This window comes from Haliaeetus leucocephalus, unplaced genomic scaffold (assembly GCF_000737465.1).
Source record: "Haliaeetus leucocephalus isolate CR32 unplaced genomic scaffold, Haliaeetus_leucocephalus-4.0 Scaffold76, whole genome shotgun sequence".
Taxonomy (NCBI): domain Eukaryota; kingdom Metazoa; phylum Chordata; class Aves; order Accipitriformes; family Accipitridae; genus Haliaeetus; species Haliaeetus leucocephalus.
Window position 1 is genome coordinate 1,647,499 of NW_010972512.1, and position 20,134 is coordinate 1,667,632.

General features: G+C 39.0%; 1 protein-coding gene across 1 annotated transcript in view; it reads right to left on the minus strand.

Annotated features, from left to right (window-relative positions):
• MTA1 (metastasis associated 1) overlaps positions 1–19,814 on the minus strand; it is a 67,167-nt gene extending 47,353 nt beyond the window's left edge. Inside the window, exons 1-6 of the mRNA XM_010582061.1 lie at positions 19,754–19,814; positions 18,322–18,389; positions 15,804–15,897; positions 7,629–7,755; positions 7,393–7,456; positions 1,449–1,566 (exon numbers count right to left, since the gene is read on the minus strand). Coding sequence (XP_010580363.1) covers positions 1,449–1,566; positions 7,393–7,456; positions 7,629–7,755; positions 15,804–15,897; positions 18,322–18,389; positions 19,754–19,814 — 532 coding nt within the window. The remainder of the gene's footprint in view (positions 1–1,448; positions 1,567–7,392; positions 7,457–7,628; positions 7,756–15,803; positions 15,898–18,321; positions 18,390–19,753) is intronic.
• Between the last annotated feature and the right edge of the window lie 320 nt (positions 19,815–20,134).

Here is a 20,134-nt window from a genome sequence, read left to right on the forward strand (position 1 = left end):
AGACACAGCAACACAGCTCATCCGAATCAGGCAATCAGATGTTCGAGAACTGGTTTCAAAGGACACATGTAATGGGAAACAGCGTACATCCTTCTCCCAACTAGACAGTCTTGCTTCCACCCCTCTCTCTAGCTCCTCTCTCTGTCTCCTTTACCTTGCAGCAGTTCCAGGGAAAACAGACACACTCCCAGCTGCCCTGAGCAGGCAAAGAGTAGCTGGTTCAACTTGAGTCAGCTGCTTTCTAAAGGAGTAAATCATGGCATCAGACCCTCTTGCTTTTATTTTCCTGACTCTACACAAACCAAAATACCCTGGAAAAATACAGGAGCTACTGAGACTTTTTTTCTTTTTTTTGGTCCCTTTAAAACATCTGGAGATTATTCTTCTCCGAAGCCCCGTGTTGGCCTGCTGAGGGAAGAGAATGCCTTTCAAATTAGTTCACCCTCTCTTAGGAGGCTTGCCCAGCTGCTGAATAAATACCAGTTTCACAGACAAATTAAACAAGAGTCTTGACCAATTTGTTTGCCTGTTCTAACATGAGGCTAACGGTATCAGCAAAGCTCTTAAGCAAAGACAGAAGTGTCTCATTGCTTTCACATCTCTGCCCATAAAGTCTGGAGAAGGTCCTTCCGATATGGGTCACAACCCCTGCTCTCTTTAAGAGAAGCATATGGACAGACCTTTCCCCATGCATTATATGGGTCTCAGAAAGGAGCGATTAGATGCCAATATTGCCCATCCCTCTCAGTTTTTCCACCCACTTTTGGATCTGTAGGGTAGTGCAAAGACAAATCTAAAGTTAGTTACTATTTGGTAACTTGTACTGGTTACTGCTACTAGTCCCTTTTCCTTGGGCCAGAGCCCTCGTGGTCCTACTGCTCCATGACACAGTGGAGGCAGGCTGAGGTCTCACAACATGTTCAGGCCAGCAAATTCTTCCTCCTGCCTGTTCAGCAGGTGAGAAGTCTAAGCTGGCAGCCAACACTTGGGATGGGGAGAGGGCTCTGAGGAAAAGGCACCCAGCAATAATGGGCAAATTGATGAGGGGAGACAGCATTTAATTGGCAGTAATTTGGGAGGGGTTCTTATAGGGAAGAAAGGCTTGATTAAAAACACAAAAGGCTTTACAGACGTGATGGAAATTTGTGTTTCCCATGGAAATTCTGAAATCTCTCAATAAAAAGAGTGCAAGTTCTGAGAGAGCCAATTAATTCAATTTGTTTCAACAACTTTTATGATTTGGACAAACGCCCACTTAGAGACTGGTTTGAGACCTAACTAATTGCATTCAGTGGGCAACAGCTTCAGTCACCAACAAACCAGGCCATCATTGTACGCATGACCTGGCAGTGGAAACCTCCACCTCCCACACCTATGCAGACCGCGCGCATAAAAGTGGCCACATTCTACATGGTCTCTTGACAATTTAAATAAATTATGGAAATTACCCTCTTTTAGCAAGTCTGTTATATCTGCCTGGTATCTGTTTCCGACTCGAATCTCTCCTTTATCAGCGAGTAGGGTCTTTTGTTGAGGATCATATACTAGTGAATAAAAGAAGAAATCCTAAAAATAAAATGAGCAAAAAAGTAAACAGTATTATTAGCTTTTACTTTCAGCTTTCCATACATACTAGCTAGCTTTTACATTTTAAGTTTGGTTTTATTACCTAAATAGAGATCTTAAAGTGGTGAACAAACAATAAATGAACCACCAGTTTTAAAACCCCACGTTAAATGCTGCCACTTTCATCCATATTGTAAGTGTAACAACTCTCCTCAAAAGCAGCCTTTCCCTTAATACACAGTCTTTGAAGCTGAAGTGAACAAAGCTCCTCTTGCACAAACGAGGCTCAGAAGGGCCAGGAGATAACTTTTAGTAATGCCCACTGTTTCAGAACACAAAAGTGCATTTTCCCATACACCAAAATAGCAGTGCTAGATGCTACTGACTTATCTGCACAGGAATATTGGTACAAACTAAAGCATAACTTCAGAGTGTTAGAACCATACCAATGAAACACCCTATAGAGACATGAAGCCCCAGACGACAACCTCTATGGCCTCTGCTGGACTTGCTCCAGTATGTCAATGTCTCCCTCGTGCTGGGAGGCCCAAAGCTGGACACAGTACTCCAGAAGTGGTCTCAGAAGTGATGAACTGAAGGAATTAATCCCTTCCCTCCATCTACTCACTACATTCCTGCTAATATAGACCAGGATGTGCTTGACTTTCCTTGTCACAGGGATGCACTGCTGACTAACTTCTTGTCCACCACTATCTAAGCTTAAATCACCATGTTTCCTTCTGCTCTTTATTGGGAGAGGTAGCAGATTTGGCAGCAGCAGTGATTAGCTGCAGGTGGCAATACATTAATTTGTTGCTTTTGTTCAAGTAGATGAGAAAAAGGCTAAAAAAGCTACTTGGCTTCTGTTACCTGGGTGTGTAAAATTAAAGCAAGAAGTCATACCAGAATGAGAATGTCCTGCCAGGGTAGAGAAAGAAAACAGCCAAAATTTTAACTACTTAAAACTGCACAGTATAAGTAATTAAACTTTTCTGCACAGATAAGTACTTAGCAGTAGCTGGTACCGGAATTTATAGTACTGGCGACCAGGTATGCTCCATCAAAGTATACTGCGGGATATGGGGCAGGAAGACAGCTCTAGGACACGAAATAACAGACCTTTCATAACTTCCATCCACAGCAACACCATCACCAGAAAAGAGAAGTGTTTCCGAACAGAAACACAGGATGTGCGATGTCCCATTTTTCACATCTCTGGTTTCTGGCTCATCTTCCCTTTCCCCATATTTCTGTGTCAATAGCAGGCGCCCTGTTTAAATACATCTCATTTCATGCTCACCTCATTTTCCCTTTCCCTATATTTGTATGTGTCAACAGCATGCAACAAAAATTAGGACAAAACCAGCATCAGTTTCAAGACCTGTTCATCTTCACGAAGAGGTGGCAAGGGAAAAGAGAGTCTCCCAATCTGTCGTACAAAGCCCAAAAAAGGAAGAATCATTGTGAGTTTCCCCAGTAACATGACAAAAATTCTGTGGGCTAGGGCTTCAAAGATACATACTAGTTCTGTTCCCCAGCCCTGCACATTACACATATTAATCTAAGCCTGATGCCACAGAGGTAAGGTCTCCCCTGTTTTCTTTACATGTATAGTGCATCCAGCATACAATTACAGAATTTAGGAGTGTTAAACATGGTAACTCTATATTTTCTGCTCCAATTTTAATAAAAATCAGCAATTTTCTGGGAAGAGATCAACATCTATGGAAGGGAGGAAAAAAGCCAGGAAAGACCCAAGCAAGCCAGCCAAACCTGCTTTGCTACCTAAGAAAGCTACTGCACAAGAAGGTATCACCTATGCAGCAGAGCACAAAGGCCAAGACAGGAACTGACACCAATCTCCTCCAGCAGAAAACATGCCATTTCCCCAGCATGAAAGGCATGAACGCCAAGGGAAGAACAATCTCATGTTGTGTCACGATAACAGCATAAAAGTCATAGCTAACAGTTGGCAAAATGCTGTTCCAACACCCAGCCGAGTCAACTGAAGGGCTGTCTGTGATTGGGTTTGGGGTGGGGGGATTCAGTTGCATCCTAAATGAATGACATTTTTGACAGAATTGATTCTTATTCCCACAGGCACCAGAGTCAAATTACGTCAACCTACTGACAGATGGGAGCTTCAGAGTATATGAAAACTCATTTATATTATAGCTGTGCAAAAAAAAACTGGGTCTCTTGCTCCATGACATACACATAGATCAAGATACTGCAATATTTTGAGAATGTATTGTTGCATAAATAAAACATAGGGAAAGCTTTTGTCTCCAAGCTTCCATGTTATAAACATAGTGTTTATTTGTTCCAGCTCCAAAATACCTAACTATAGGACAAAGTATATGCAGTGCAACTTTAATGCTTTTCAGGCACACTGCCCAGCAAATACACAAACCAAACACTGTAGTATAATAACACAGTGGGCCCCAAGGAAGGCCAATTCTATAGGCAATTTCTTAACACAGTCTTTCTGGGCCAGGGAAAGTCATTCATTGTGGAGGGGTTTTCACCCATGGTATTTGACTGTTAGCTGCCCTATTGCTTCTCTTTTATTGATTACCACTATGAATTTTCTCCACAAAATAAACCCTATCTTTTCTACCAGTCTCAGGTCATCTTTTTATATCTTGTCCAGTTTTGTCTCAAATCAAGCAGGTTCAATGAAAGAATTAAAAGCCTCTGGGCTCTTCTCCCCAGTCAGAGCCTCGTCAACAGAGAAAACACGGAAGTTTAGAGGCTCAAGTGTGAATACAAGACAGACTAATCCTCAAATGTAATGCAATACCAGTACGCTCTTCCCCCACAGAAGCGTGAAATTCAGCTCATGCAAACTGAGTGGGATTTCTGAAAACATTAATAAATGTCAGCTTAGTGCCAATGCAAACTATAGTCTAAGGAACAAAGCAGATCCTTGTATACTCTAAAGTGCGTGTGAACTCTTGATCACCGCTACATGATAAAGACAATTTTTCAGAAGGGTTTCACAAGAAGAGTGATGTTCACAACAAAATAACATGGCTCTTCAAAATCCTCCATGCTCATTTTAGCCGTCAAAACTGTGTACGTTGAGTTTGCAGCAGCGAAGAAAAAGAAGGCTTTTCTCTTTTAATTTCAGATCCCAGAGAACACCCAACATGTTTGGAAAAATTAAAATGACCTGCCAAGAGTTAAAATTAAACTATGACTTTCTACGTCTCCAAAGTGTTAGACAGACACATATGCTCAGAGCTTCCCTGCCCAAGCCCCTAAGCTACCTGTAGCTATAGCCAAGAACCAAAGCCACTGAGAAACTGCAGAAGAACTGGAAAAAGAAAACAGGCTCAAAGTGAAAGTACAGTATAGAAAGAGTGGTTAGTTCATTACAGCTTGCATACTTACTTTCATGAAGTTAGTTTGGATGAGGGGGGGAAATTTATATTAAGTAGAGAGCATTTTATTTTTAAGGGGGGGTACCAAAAGGAACAGAAATGCCAGACATCTGCCCAACAGGCAAAATTCACACAAGCCTCTGGATATATCCTAGCAGAGCAGTAAAATGGATGGTATATATAAAATAGTTTCCTGCAGAACAGGGAAATCTAATGCTTTTGCCATAACTGGCTATGCCCTTCTCTTGATCTCCATAGGAATTCAGTACCTACAGGAAATTCGGGTTTTCCAGTTGCTTTTTTTCTTTTTCTTCCTATTCCTCACTCCTGCTACAAACTGAATTTTGTCAGGCACAGTAAAAAAAGTCAGTGCTGGTCCCCCTTCAGCTTGCTCTCCGAATGTAACAGAGTAATCTTCCTGAGGAAGATGACAGAGAAAGGGTGGAAGAAGGAAAACAGAGATAACACAAATGTAATTTTGCTATGCTTACTATCTCCCTAAAATTTTCTGTCTGCATGTTTAACTTCCTTTGAGGCAGACAGCCTCAGGCTGAAAAACTACTTTTAGTGGTCATAACATATAAGAAATCAAATGACAGATTCCCTAGAAATGCTTAGGCTTTATTGACAGAAGCCATATTAAGAAAACCCCCGAAACATTTTGAAAGCAAAGAACAGATTAAGACTGGGGTGGAGGGAAGAAGAAACAGTTCAAAACAATACCAACCAGTGCTAGGAATTCACAAGGCAACAACTATCTCCTTTTCTTAATCTCTTTACCCTCCACCCAAGCACATTTGTGTTCCTGAGCTTAATTTCTTTACCATCTGTCCAAGTTATTTTGCACCACAGCAAAATACCATGCTAAGTGACAGGACACATTCAGGGAACTCTCTCATTCTGTGAAATCTCTAAGTGCCTGCTCAGTTTTAAAAATAACCTGCATCACTCATCTTGCATTTTGAGAGTTCAAAAGGATGAAAGAAAGAAATCTCTCTCTATTCCTACATCTGCAACTGAGCAGTTGCATGATTAAAGGAAGCCAGCTCTCTTCTCTGTCTCAACATACCTACCTGTAACATTAGTGATAATAAAAATGTGTTGGGAGCAATTGAGAATAAACACTACTTGGAAGTTGGGTACTAGCAAATCTAAAATAATCTCAGTTTGATTAACTTTTGCTTTCAAATTGGCATATCCTAGGTTGCTAGCTGGTTACAAGCATTTCTGAATACAAGGGCCATTGTTTGATGCACTGCCATTTGGCACTCCTGAGCAGACTCGACATGTTTTTGGTTTCACATTCCAAAGAGAAACCTAACTATTTAATTCCTGTACTTCACTTAAATTTCTCTTAAACTAGAGTATCAAATTAAAATTAATCTTATGCTTAAATAAATAAAAAAGAAAGCTAAAAAAGCATTTAAAAAGAAAGTCCAACTATGAGACAGACTACAGTATGCTCCTTGCAAAAAATGACCTGTTTTCTTCTTGTTTCTTAAAGGCTGGTAATGACCATTAGCCTACTGTTTTTAATTACAAGATTTCCTCTCTTGTATAACATTTTAATGTTTTCAAATGCAAATTTAACGCTTGCAGATGTATTCAAATAATAATATACTGAAATTCTGTGCTAATCTCCCAAAGTAAAGCTCCCAGATTGTCAGATTCCAAGACTGTCTAACACAGCTGGCAGCCAGAGGTCTAGCCACAATTAAAGGTATATAAATATATTTGAAAGAATTACAGTAGTAATTTTTAAAATCCCAAAATACCTGAAAAAGTAAAACCCAAGACTTATATTCTGAACATTGATTAACAGTGCAAGACAATTCAGTTTCAGTTGTTTGGTTTGAGGTACCTTTAAAGAGCCATATTGGGTAAATTTCTGCAGGACTCAGAAGTTAACTGACAAGCAGTTTTTCAAGAATCTAAGTGTCTGCGGTGGCCTATGAAGGACTACAGGTAAATATTTTGAACAGTGAACTCAAAAAATAGGGCACTAAGCTCCTCAGAAATCTGAGGCAAGATCAAGCTTAAACCATATTAACATAAATCTGCAAGATTTCAGGATAAAGCAAATATACAGAAATACATCTTGCTCCCTCTTCTGCAGCTACTGCATCTCCCAGCCTGTCTTGTCCGGGTCATGAGCCTCCAGGTTTGAACTTTTGGACTGATGAGCAAGTAGGGCTCTCATTACCTAAGGAGAGGCAGCTTACTGTCACAAGGATGTAAACAACAGGTCTGGCATCTAGATCCACAAAGTTTTATATCAGAATGAAAACTGTATGGAGCCTAAAGCTTCCCAGTGTCAATGCCCAGTACGTGTAGAAATGAAAGAACCACCTTCTTTTTAGAAAACTTGCAAAAAGCCACCAATCCTAAATCGTGCCAGAATAAACTGTTCAAGCTTGACAATTCACAAAATGGTTCATACCTCCCGTTCCAGATATGATTTAAGGGATTCTGTCTCATTTAACAGAGTAACGCTGCATTTGCCTCTAAAAAAAGAGAAACACATTTTATGAAAAAAACACTTAAAAGCTCATGTGATTCACAAGATGGTATTACTGAAGTTGTACACAGAATGTAATCTCACATTGAAGAATACTAGAATAATAATAATGCCATTTGGTTTTTGAATAAAAAGCACTGGAAGAAAATAGTCATTACCTAATGTGTGTGGCTGGCAGAGATTCCAGCTGTCGTGAGAGAAACAACTCACGATGTCGTAGCTGATGCTTCTGTTTCTCTGGTAAATCAACCATTTCTGGATTTTCCATCTCTTCTTCCATTTCTCCTAGTTATAGAGAGACAAAATTGATCATCAAGAACAGCGCAAGTATTGATTCTGAGCTAATCAGGATGAGCTACTCCAAAACCTTTGCTAAATAATACACATTATTTAGATTAAATCTAACTTCATCTGAATCCTCACATTTCAGCCAACTGAACAATTAGATAATTAGTAGATGCTTGAAATGATGCCTGTGAAGAACTGTATTTATTCATCACCGGGATCAAAGCATTCCAGGTACACACAGGTCACACTGGCTCACCAAGCTGAAAGTCACACAAATCTGCTACCAACAGACAAGTTCTGAAGAGAGCTGCTCTTGGAGACCATTACTGCACCGTTAGATTCATCAGGAAGAAGCTGATACATGAGGCAAAAGGCAGTAAAAGTGAAGTCTTTCCTCTTTGCCAGGCATCAGCTATCTTAGACCCTACTCCTCTTTCAGGATATCACAGACTGTGCCATCCCGACTTCAACAGCTTTTGCAGGAAATGCCCGCTGAAAAGGTTAGCTTATTTATTTCGTGTATTTTATTCTCTTCATTCCAACCACAGCCAATAGATCACAGTCACAAGATTAACTGGAATGTAACCAAGTGCCTAAGGCCAGTCTTGCAACCCGCCCTGCCCTACCCCTACCCAAACCACACGCATTCAACTGCAATACTCCTGCATTTCAAAAGCTTGCTTTTTTTCTGCAGTCAGGATCCACCATCTCTGGCTTTGAGCTACCCAATCTCCATCCAACCAGTTTTTTAAACGAATGCCAAAGTAAATATACAAAATCACATCCACACTGATACACAACTGATCCAAAACATCTCTAGGCAGCTTTCTTGTAAAAAAAAAAAAAAAAATTATTAGTATGTTTTGTGTTCATTAGCAAGTATCCTGTCAATTATGCAAGATAAAGCTGTAAAAGGCAAAAGACTCCAAAAAAAGCTGCAAAGTGTCTCCACGATGAAGGACTGCTAAAGAAAACATCAGACTTTTTCCTTCCCTAAGAAATCAAGGCAGTTACTGAGTTTTCCAAAACCATGGGAAAAGTTTCCCAGACTGTAGTAGAATGAGCTGTAAAGTCTCATACATGAATCGTAAAACTCTAATTTTATGACAATAGTACTCTCAAAGAACAGACTTATGCCTGCAGCTTAATTTGACGGTTGTTGCCAAGAAACATTTCTAGTCAGAAACACATACAGGCACAGTTATGATTTATATACCCTTAAGATTAGTTAACTATAATCCTCACAGTTATCCCAAAATAAAGCAAACAGAAAGGAGATATCTCCATTTTATAAAATGCTAAAATTGCATTTAGTTTTAAATAGGCCACCATTATGCCAAGAGGGGTGACAAAAAATTATGTACCCTTCAGGTTCCCCTCAATTTATCACTGTTTTACCATCCTGGAAAAAGACCTGTGGTTTATATGCCCCTCAGGTAAGCTGCTCCAGCAAGGAAGGAAAAAAATAGTAGCATAATTAAACCCGACTGCAACATACAATAGCTCTTATACCGCATGAGCTGTTAAGCATACAGCAGCATGCACTTACATTTTAGTATTTTCCTAGGAACTAGAACACCAAATTTACATTTGTGCCACAGTTTCATGGTTCTGCAATTTATTTACTGAAGTGGATTCTGTTTTAGTTGAAAATTAATATTGTGGCTGCTGACCTACACTATAAATATACCAGCAGCAATACACAAACAAGTCAGCAGGTTCCAAGCTAGCTTGCCTAAAAACCAAAGGATGCACAAATGAAAAGGCATTCATGCCTGCACTTACAACAGTTTTTGGAGAATGAGAGTAGTGCACTGTGTAATGCAGGAAAAATTACTATAAGGAGCAACCTAAAATACTTAATATCTTCAGTATATTTTTTTTTTTTTTAAATATGTATCAACCACTACGTGCCAATCAAATCTACAAACAAAATGAAACCACCCAGCACAACCAAGCTAATCTCGGGAACTGCATCCCTTCAGGTAGGCTTATCTTCCAACTGGTGTTTATGTGTCTAGCTTTTGTAATAAAATAAGGAAGGTGGGAAGCACACATTTTCTGCTTATGCCAGCTCTGCTATGCACGGCCTTTGAAAATAAAAAAGCATAATACTTTCTTTCTTAATAAAAGACATTTCCACAGGTAACAAACAACTCCCCCCACACAGACATAAAACTGCATAGTTCCCAAAGATGGAGGTAGGAATATTCCAAGAAATAACAAACAAATCTACACAAGCATCTTCCCTCCTTTTTCACAGCCATGATTTAGTATTGAAGAGGATGAACCTGGCAAAAAAATTGGGAACCAAGGGAAGGAGGAAAGACTACAGGGCTAGATTCAGCACAGGAACCTCTCTGGCTCACTGAAGTCATGCAGAAGTGGCTTTGACAAAAACTGTAACTAACACCACCCCACTGCCTCTGCACAGACAGCAAAGGCTTAAATCAGACTATAAACCACAAAAGGGGCTGGCCCAGCCCCAGGTTCCAGGACAGGCCTGTCTGACACATTTCACCCTCCCATAGCTCAAGCACTCAAGCTCTAAGTGAAGCAGACTTCATCCTTGAGAATGGTGGCCCCTGAGAAATAAGGGCTATAGTCTTAAAAAATATAAATATCTATATAAAATATATAAGAAATCTTTTCAGAAAGACTTGTCTGCATTTTTTACAGGACTGCAGAATAAGTGGTATGGGAATACAGTAGGTACAGTATATTGGGACTTCAATGCTCTCATAAAGCCTTACTTAAAAATTAATCTCTGCTTGATAGATGTGCTCGTGCAGATTTAAAACTAAACATTTAGTCTTAATACAAACAGTAATATATCAGCTATGCAGAAGCAGCCAGTGGAATGCTGCAAGGAGTGTATTAGATTAAGTATTATTTGATATTTGATGACAGTATCATTAATAGCACATTAACAAAGCTTGAAGACAACTTACATTGGGAACAAGTGAGAGGCAGATTGGACACCAACAGCAAGACTCATGTGAAAGCTAACATATACAGGGGAAAATAATTAGAAAGAGTAAACTTTGCGTTGGCAGGAGAAACCCAAGAGGCAGTAATTGTAATTTAAAATGACTGGGTGTGTGAGATGCGAAATTAAACATCAATATTTGCTAGACACTAGAAAGAATAGCAATTTGCTATAGATCAGATTAGGCTCTCTACAACAGAGGTAGAAAGCACCAGCCCTTTCTCTGCATTCTGGGCGTCGTACAAGTAGCTACATGGCAGAATTCGGAAATGCACAAAGGCAAACAAGGTACAGAAATTAGGTTTAGAAAGCACACTACTTTGTCCAGCTTGGGAGACGGTCTGTAGTAACAGAAGAATTAATTAGCATGGTTATCACCAACAAGAAAATGTAAAGAAAAAGGAAAAAAAAATGGGGTCAAAACACTGGGAAACATGGTTAAGCCAGTGCTAGCGACCTGCACAACAGTTCCTTTGGTAGCAAAGGAAGCTTAAACTCTTGGTGCTTTAACAGCTCAACTAAGCAGCTTGGAAGGACATCACAGAAATGTTGCATTTGAAGAAACGAACAATACAACACCACATTCCTTCTCCCAGGGCCAGTTTCAAATGGTCTATGTTAAGCCTCAGCCTTATTAATTTTCTACCAAAAACCAGATACTGATTCATAGCTATAGAAAATGCGGTGAAAGTTTTAACAAATAGAAACCCTTATGCCTTGACACTTCAGAAGGAGTTTGCTACATTATCATGACATCCCAATACGATCCCTTCCAAAAACTTCTTGTGATCATCTTTTGCAGCCATGGCCACTATTACAGGTAGCATATAGAGCAAACAGACGCTATTTTGGACACTCAGTGTATCTTTCCTCACTGCACCACCCCCAGAAGAGAAAAACCACAGTTTCCTCCTCTCAGTAACAACAGAGCCAAAGCGTCATTAGCGGATTAATGAATTTGACTCCTCTGAAACCTGCATGTGTGGTGTTGGGAGAAAATGGAGAAGAAGGGGAATAAAATGGAAGAAATAAAAAAAAAACCAATCCAAAAACAACAAAAACCCAAACTCATTTGTGAAGCTATTGTCACACTGCACTTAGACTGGTATTATCTAAAATTTTTTTTAAAAAAACAACTCAGCACACTCCCTACCTGTTTAGGCACGCAGGTCTCACGCAACTCATGGACTGATTGAGTAACAACACCTCACCGCTGCAAGACATTTATTTTTAGAAGCTTTGACACTTACAAAACCATGCTGCCATGTGTGCCTGGCACCCAAACATTAGCTGCTGAAAACTAACCATAAACCTGCCAAACCAGCCAGCGCTAACTACTCAGCTCTCCAACCACTACCAGCTAGTCACGCATTGTTTTACAAATCAGGATAAACGTTTTAATGAAACCAAAACTGTGATCATAAGAAAGATCACAAGTATCTGGAGGTGGTTGGGGTGGATCTTTAGAAGGGAGGACAGGAGGTTGTGTTCCTGCTGTTGGAAATATTTACTTAATTATATAAGAAACGAGATAAGACATTATATAGAAACTATATAGAGAGAAAATATATAGTCACAGCATCCAACAGTAGCTTGAGGAGTAAGCTATCTTTCTCACTTCTTTTCCATCAAGTTCTGCCTGCAATCTTGTTTGCATACAATACCTATCTTAAACCACTACAAAGTCTCTGGGCAAGAACATTAAATAAGTCTCCTACTGGCAAAGCAGGTTCATTCAGAAACAGGTGGAGAAATTCCCTGGAATAATTTGTGAGGCGATTAAAGAGGCTTATGAATAAAAAGTGCTAACAATGTATGGAAGCCATTATAAGGCTGAAAGATTTATAGGACAGCCCAGACAAGCTTTATATCATATGATAAAAATAGTAAGATCACAGATCAAATCCAAGAATCAGGTTGCACACATCAGGTACTAGTTAAAGTTACCAACCACAGAATAAGGTGTTTCCAACTCATTTCTCTTTATAAAGAGTTATGAGAAAAGACAACATATCTCAGACTTGTCTGTTTCAGATATTTGATGGATTATACGAGATAAAGCTTAAGCATTTTTAAAATGTTTTTTTTTAAACTTTGCAACATTCATTTCACAATCACATCTTTTTCCTTCCTTTATTGGAAGAGAAAAAAATACTGCAAAATACACCTATACTTTTTCCATTCATGTTCTGGCCATATCTTCCCATGGCTTGACTCTCTCACTGCACTGATCTCAACAGTAAGGTCTAAAATAAAGGCATCTTAAACAGAAGACTGTGTGAATCCAGAAATGTCTGCAGTCAGAAAGCTCCATTAATCAGCTGAACAAAGGCAGTTAAAAGATCAGCGATGCAGATACGTACATCTACTGCAAATGCATCAAAATGAGGCAACAGGAGACTTTATGGAAATGAACTCAAAGTCAGTGACAGTGTTGAGTATCTGTACTAGAATCTTAACATCCACAAAATTTAATTTCATTATATCATGCAGGATGTAGATATTATTTTTTTTTCAGGAGTAAAGAACTAACAGCTGTCTAAAAGCTTAATTTTACTCTTCTTCCTCCTTAAAGAAGAACGGAAGCCACACAACAGCACGTCTATCTAAATAAATGGAAGTCATTTAGTAGCAATTTTATTCTGCACCAGAAAGAAACATACTGGAAAAAATGTTAGTTACTAATGAAATTTAAACTAAGAGACGGCCTCAGTTGTCTCCAGTGGCTCTATTAATAGGATTGTGCTATAGAAGAATTTTCCTGTCTTTCAAACACATGTGAACATGAACAATGAATTATTTGTTTGCATTTTAAAAAATCATCTTAAATTTCTTATCATAAAAAGAAATCAGCCTTTGCAGGTTCAAAGAGCATTTATATGGGTTCAAATATTTTTCATTTTCAGCCCCAGACATGTGTTTCTTTGAATCATTCCTACCTACTTCCTCTACTAAATCTAGTGAAGTGAGACACACATGAAGGAATCAATAGTCATGTTGTTTATGGTAAAGCTCCTATTAAGCTTTAGTATTCTCAGCTAAAATAAGTAGTGCTGCACTGAAGAGATATCAAAAAAAGCTTTGCCTGCTACTACAGTTCTGCAACACAGGCAAATCTCATCTCAATGCCACATGACATTTTTTCCAAAGTATGGTTGCAATAGAGGGACTTATTTGGACTTGAATCTACAACAGAAAATATTCAAATTTATCAGTAAGGAGCTAGTTCTGCTGCATGTTTTCCCCAATGACACTACAGCACGGAGAACACAGCAAGACGTTATTATATTCATTGTTAAAACTGAGTATCTCAATTGAATCAATCCCCATGCAGTACAACTATGTAGATATCTATTACATATACATCACAGTCTATTCATATATACATCAAGAAGCACATTAAAAGACAATGATCCTTGGCAGCTAAATCATAATTCTGACATGCCCAGATCTGACTGCTTCTTTTTCATTTATGTATGTGCCTTGAATTACAAGGACTGATATGGCTGTCCATGCTTTTTGGTAAATTTTAAGCAATCTGAACAGCTACATCTCACATACTCTATTATTTACAAGTAAAAACAATTTAGTAACTCCACCGGCTTAGTCTTTTTCTCCCTTTCAACCTGTCTGTTTTGGCAACAGTCTGTTTTGTTAGTACTGTGTCCATCACCTTCCAAGGATGGGACAAGAGGGATGCTGAACTGGCAGAGGAAGGTGTAATGAACCTGAATCTAATCCTCACTGGCAACTAGAATGGAGTCAAACAGGCTGGAAGCACCCCAGACAAAGTGCCCAAAGTCATCCAATATGTTGCACTATTTCTCCCCCAGAGAAGGATACTCCCCTTGAGAGCCAGATAGTGCACCATGGTCACCCTCCATTTGAGTTTAGAATGCACAGATCTACAGCAGCTTCTCATCTATTTTGGGTGGGGTTTTGTTGTGGTTTTTTTTTTTAAACCATCTGAATTCTTCTTGCGGTATCTTGCCTTACAGATTTATACAGGCAAACACCTAATCTATACTGACACATAACTATTTTTTGTATGCACTTTTTAGCATTTTAAAACTGCTTCTATAATTGAAAGAGAATCGAAACGCTAAATTTTTGTTTAGAAATAAGCTTCCATCTCTACTCAGCTCGGTATCTCACATGTCTCTGATCTCCTTGGTAGGGGAGTAAATGCCAACATAAGTTAACACAACATTCTGTAAAATAATAAAAATCAAGAAATTAGTTACGCAATGCATACATGCAAGGGAGGCCGATGTAATGTAGTATGGACAACCCCATAAATTTTATGATAGTTTAGCTTCATGCTTTTTTTAAATCAGAAAGTAACTACAGTGCTCAAAAAAAGTTACACTTTTCAAGTCTCCTCTCAGCATAAACATTGGTTTTTTCCCCTAACAAAAGGATTCAAAATATTCAAAGTAGTGATAGGATGTCCTAGAATTCAGTGCTTTTAAAGTGTATTTACTGAGCATGTTCAGATGAAAGCTATGTCACTACAAAAAAAATATTATTAATATTGAAACTTAAAGAGAATTCCTGTTAGTGAAGTTTCAAGCTGACCACATTTCAAGTCAGTTTCCTATGATCAGGCTATTTGATTTACTTATAAAGAAAGTCTGAGGTTTGTTTTTTTGTTTTATTTAAGTCCACTAACCAAACCAAATAATTCATGAGAAGTAATATAAGAGACAGGGAGAATACTTCCTCCCATCCCCAAAATTAAGAAATTCACTTTTGTGGAACAAATAAGATGTCTTTATTCAGCCCTAACTGAAAACTTCCATCCTGTCTCCACCACAATCAAACCGTACACCAAATAAGGTTTTAAAAGGTTTAAGGAAAGGGGGGGTGGAAAAGGGGGCCTGGAGGGGAGAAAGAGAGAGAAAAGTCAGCCAAACAAGTAATGCAAATTGCTGAAAATGAGTACAGAAAAAGGACATTTAAGAATAGTAATACTGATACTCATAATTCTAATATTGAAGTTCTATCCAAGTTTGGCAATTTTGTGTAGAAGCAATGTGAACATAAACAAGCTTACTTGCATGTTTGTCTGCCAATACAATAAGTGTACTTGATATGTCTCTTCTTCTGTAGAAACATACCACCTTTGCTTCCACATTTCCATTGGCAGTCTGAAACAGGAAAAAAGAAAAAAAAAATTGAGCAAAAATGAAGAACTGAACTGTAGGCACCAAACTAGAAACTTGATAAATAATTTGGAATTTTGCACAAGAATTACACAGCATCACCTTTTAGCACCCTCCAGCTGCACACACTTATCTAACACACAAATTCCAGGGTGATCCATTCCAGGGTAGGGAAACAGAGTTTGGCCCTTCCTTCCTAGTTATTTCTGCAGGATCACCATTTTTAGCAGTTAACAGATGTTTCAAGGGGTGAGAAAGAACACTTACCTGTAGTTACAACATATTAGCAAGCCACTCTGCTACTTTTCAGGTAATGCCTACATTAGGTAGAATTCAAAGACATCTTTAAAATCCTAATAAAAATAACTGTGAAATATAACAACAGAATTCGGGTTTAGGCTGTTCTCCAAACTCTGTAGCACAGTAGGAAAGCAAGAAAGAACCCAGCCATTATTACTTTCCTGTAATGTTTTCTTTCTCTGACAGCACTGTTGAGCTAAACAATGACCAATGCAAAAAAAAAAAAATTTATTCCAAAAGGAGAACCAAGGAAGCTGCATCAGGCAATAAACTCTACACCAGTGACAACATACAAAAAAGTCTGAATTTTTGAAAGCTTTGGGATTTTTTTCTTAAAATTCCTAAAATGAGACAGGCAATCAATCACTTCTAAGATGGCACCTGCCAAATTGTGAAACTCGCTTTATACAAACTCTAGGGGAAATATACCTACTGGTTTGTAACATCCCCCACCAATCCACTTTCTCTAAAATAAATCAACAAATAATGAAAATATAGCATAAAAGAGTTGTATCCTACTACTGAAGAGTCCTTGAAAACCATAATGATGGCACACAGTTTAAGAAACTAGAAGACTAAGATATAAATTCCCTTCTGGGAAGTCTTCAAAAAAAGGTAGTGGACCAGCAATCTGTCCACAAGGAAACAAAATAAAAACTGATATACCTGCTTGTTGCTAAGATGTGAATGGAGGAAAAGTTTCATCTTTTATAATACCAGTTTTCCTAACACAAAGAAAAAAAAAAAATCAGACAATACGTACATGCACAAATATTTCCCCTTGCAGCCTACCAGTTTTTGGTACAGAGCCTGCAGAATTTCTATCCTTTTCTCTTAAATAATTCAGAACTTTTAAATTTTGAGGAACTAAAATACAAAGGCAGGAGCCATCTTGTTAAACCACAGAAAACTACAATGTAGAATTATCTATTTCATTTAGTTGCCCAGGCTTCATTTACACTCAGTGAAAAAAGGCAACATGATACATGATTCATTTCAACCTGAAAGACCCATTTCAAAGAGCAGGTCAGAAAAATTACAGCTCAAGCAAAAGTTGCACCAAGATGAGAGATCCAGGTTGAAAGTTTTTTTTTTTCAGAGAGGGAAGAATGAAGAGGGAAGGAAGAGGAGAAAACAACACTTTCCTAGAAAGTGATCAACAAATCTGCACCCTGTAACTCATGGAATAAAGCTATTGATGCCTCATGGCTATGGATCCACTGTGAACATTTAAAAAACTCACTCTTGCTTCATTAATGGAAGAGAGACAAAGTATTTCTGCAAAAGACCTCCACTAAAAAGAAGGGGGTTACAAGGATGTCCTAGCCTTCAGATTCTTTATTTGTCATTATATTGATAAATCTTCTTTTCCAAGTAATTGTTTTAGAAAGACATGTTTTTCCATCACTGGTGGCTGAAGAAAAAGACCTAATTTTAGTCAGTTAATTTAAATTCAAAACCAAACCAGCAATGTTACATTCCTTCTATATGGGCTGCAATGGACACACTGGTATTAAACCTGAGAAAGTGACATGTTTAGGACACAGCTAATGGCTTCAGAACAGTATTCCCTCCTCAACTAGGGAAAATTTCAGCATTGAGGACATCAGCTGGCTTCCCACATACAAGCTATCATGCTTCCCTTTTAGATCCAATGAAAGGGAAATTTGGCAGATGAAGTAATACACTGGCCCAAAGGACAACGGGCAAAGACAGAGTCTGAGGAAGCAGATAACAGTTCCAAACCTTCCTGTTGAGCAAGAGTCTCCCCCAGAAAGATCAAATTACAAAGCTCTCCATCCTCTAGGCAAACTGTTATATTGTCTTCATATCGCATGATCCTGGCACGGAATTGAAGAACTGCAGAAATCTCCTGCCCTACAGGTGGGCATAATCACCTTGAGAATGACCTACCTTGACACTCAGTCCTTTCATACCAAAGGAGAACAATCTAGCAGGTCTCAAAGCATTCCAGAAAATCATCTGAACAAAAGTATTTTTAAGCTTCTAATTACCAGAGAACTGCTAAAGAATTGTTTTGATTTTAATCAAATCAAACAGATCATAAATTCAATTAACTTCAAAGACTTGATGGAAAAAATTGTTTACCTTATTGAGCTCTTCTATTCTTCGTATCAAATATGGGTTACTTGAAGAATTTTCGAAGTAGACATAATCTGACAAAAAGAAAAAAGACTCTTTAAAATATGAACTGCTAAAAATCGAATCAAAACCTCACATGTATACCTGTCAGAGACACCATACCAAATTCATTTCTTGGCACAAGCAGTATTTCAAATGTTCCTACTAAATCCAGGATTTTAAGCAAGGAAATACAAAATCCATGCCAGTATAAGGAACATATATTGGTGCAATCTGAAGGCAATCAACTCACTTTCAGAAAAAAAAAAAAAAAAAAAGGAGCTCTACTGTCGGCCTGGAAAGCAAAGCATATGAGCTTCCTTCTCTCTCTGATCAGGTTATTTCCACTTTGATCACACTGTTGTCTTTAGTTGCTTCATCTTATCAAAATCCAGCCACTTCTCACCAGCAATATGCAATCCTTCCTCTTCCCATCCAGCTCAGCTTACATGTACTGCCCATTTACTTAAAATACAAATAGTTTCATTCTTTCTTTCCCTCTTATCTTTTTCTCTACTTCCTGGTCTTTTATGCCTATATTATCCTAGAATACCCTCAACAAAACTCCATATAGTAAGCCAAACAGGTCAGTAATACTCATATTTTCAAACACGACAAACATCTTAAGTTACAGGCAGAAAATTAGTTCTTTACCCAAGGTAGTGCCTTCAAAAAACACTCGAGAGGCATCAAGGAGTGCCATATAAATTATTTGGTATTACTGAGCTCCAAGCTTAAACACTCCCTTTTACAGGTAAGGAAACAGAAGCTCCAGAGTCCTGAATGGACTTGACCTTCATCTCCCAACAGCCCAGAAGCCAAACTCCAAGCCTTAAGTGAGGCAACAAGAGGGCTAAATTCACCTCCCCGCCGCAGCCACCCGCCCTCGGGTGCTGGCCTTGCATGAAGATCTAACAACGATTCCCTCCAAGACTATCTACTAAATTTAAGACGATTTCCCTCCAGATTTCCCAGCTTATTTGTGTTTGGAGCAAAACACCCATCGCCCCCGGGCACGACTCGGGTAATCCTCTGCCATGAACACATCAGCATGATGCTCCAAGGCTGAATGGGTGTTTAGCGGTGCTAGCCTTTTGTAAAGAGAGACAAGGACTGAAGCTGTTAGCCTCAATCTCCCCGAGATGCTTGCTTAAAGGGCAGTCGGTATCGGAGGTACTGTTACCTCTTCCCCAGCCCAGAGGAAAGACAGACAGACACCCCCCAGGGCCTCTGCTCCTGAAAAGCTGCACCATAAGTTAACGATTCCCCTCTTCTCTACAGGGTGGCCAGGGAGACACCAGAGCTTTTACCCACCACGTCCTACAGCAGCCTTTCCAAATTCTCCACGTAACACTCTACTCAAGCTCCAGACACCGATTATTTTCCCACTACTGCTTACAGCTCACGGTATCCGTAGGTCTCCCGGCCGTTAACAGGCCAAGCCACTCAGGTGCCCTCATGTCCCTTCAACAGGGCTGGGCCGCCTCAGGAGAGCAGTCACAAGTCAGGAATCTCAGGGGTTACAATCCCAAGAGTGACAATTTATTTAAAAAAATGGTTTCCAGGCTCTTGTCTTTCCAAAAAATGTGTCATATGCCGCGAGTTGCAAAGACACCGTGACAATGAAGTCTCAACACGGTCCTGAAGTGATGAGCAACGAGGTTGCACTGCCAATACTCAAACAGTGCGCATCCTGGGTCACCTAATCATACATAGTGTAACCAGGGCTAACAAAGCATAGAAATACTACACTCAGTTTTTCATATTTTTATGCATTCTG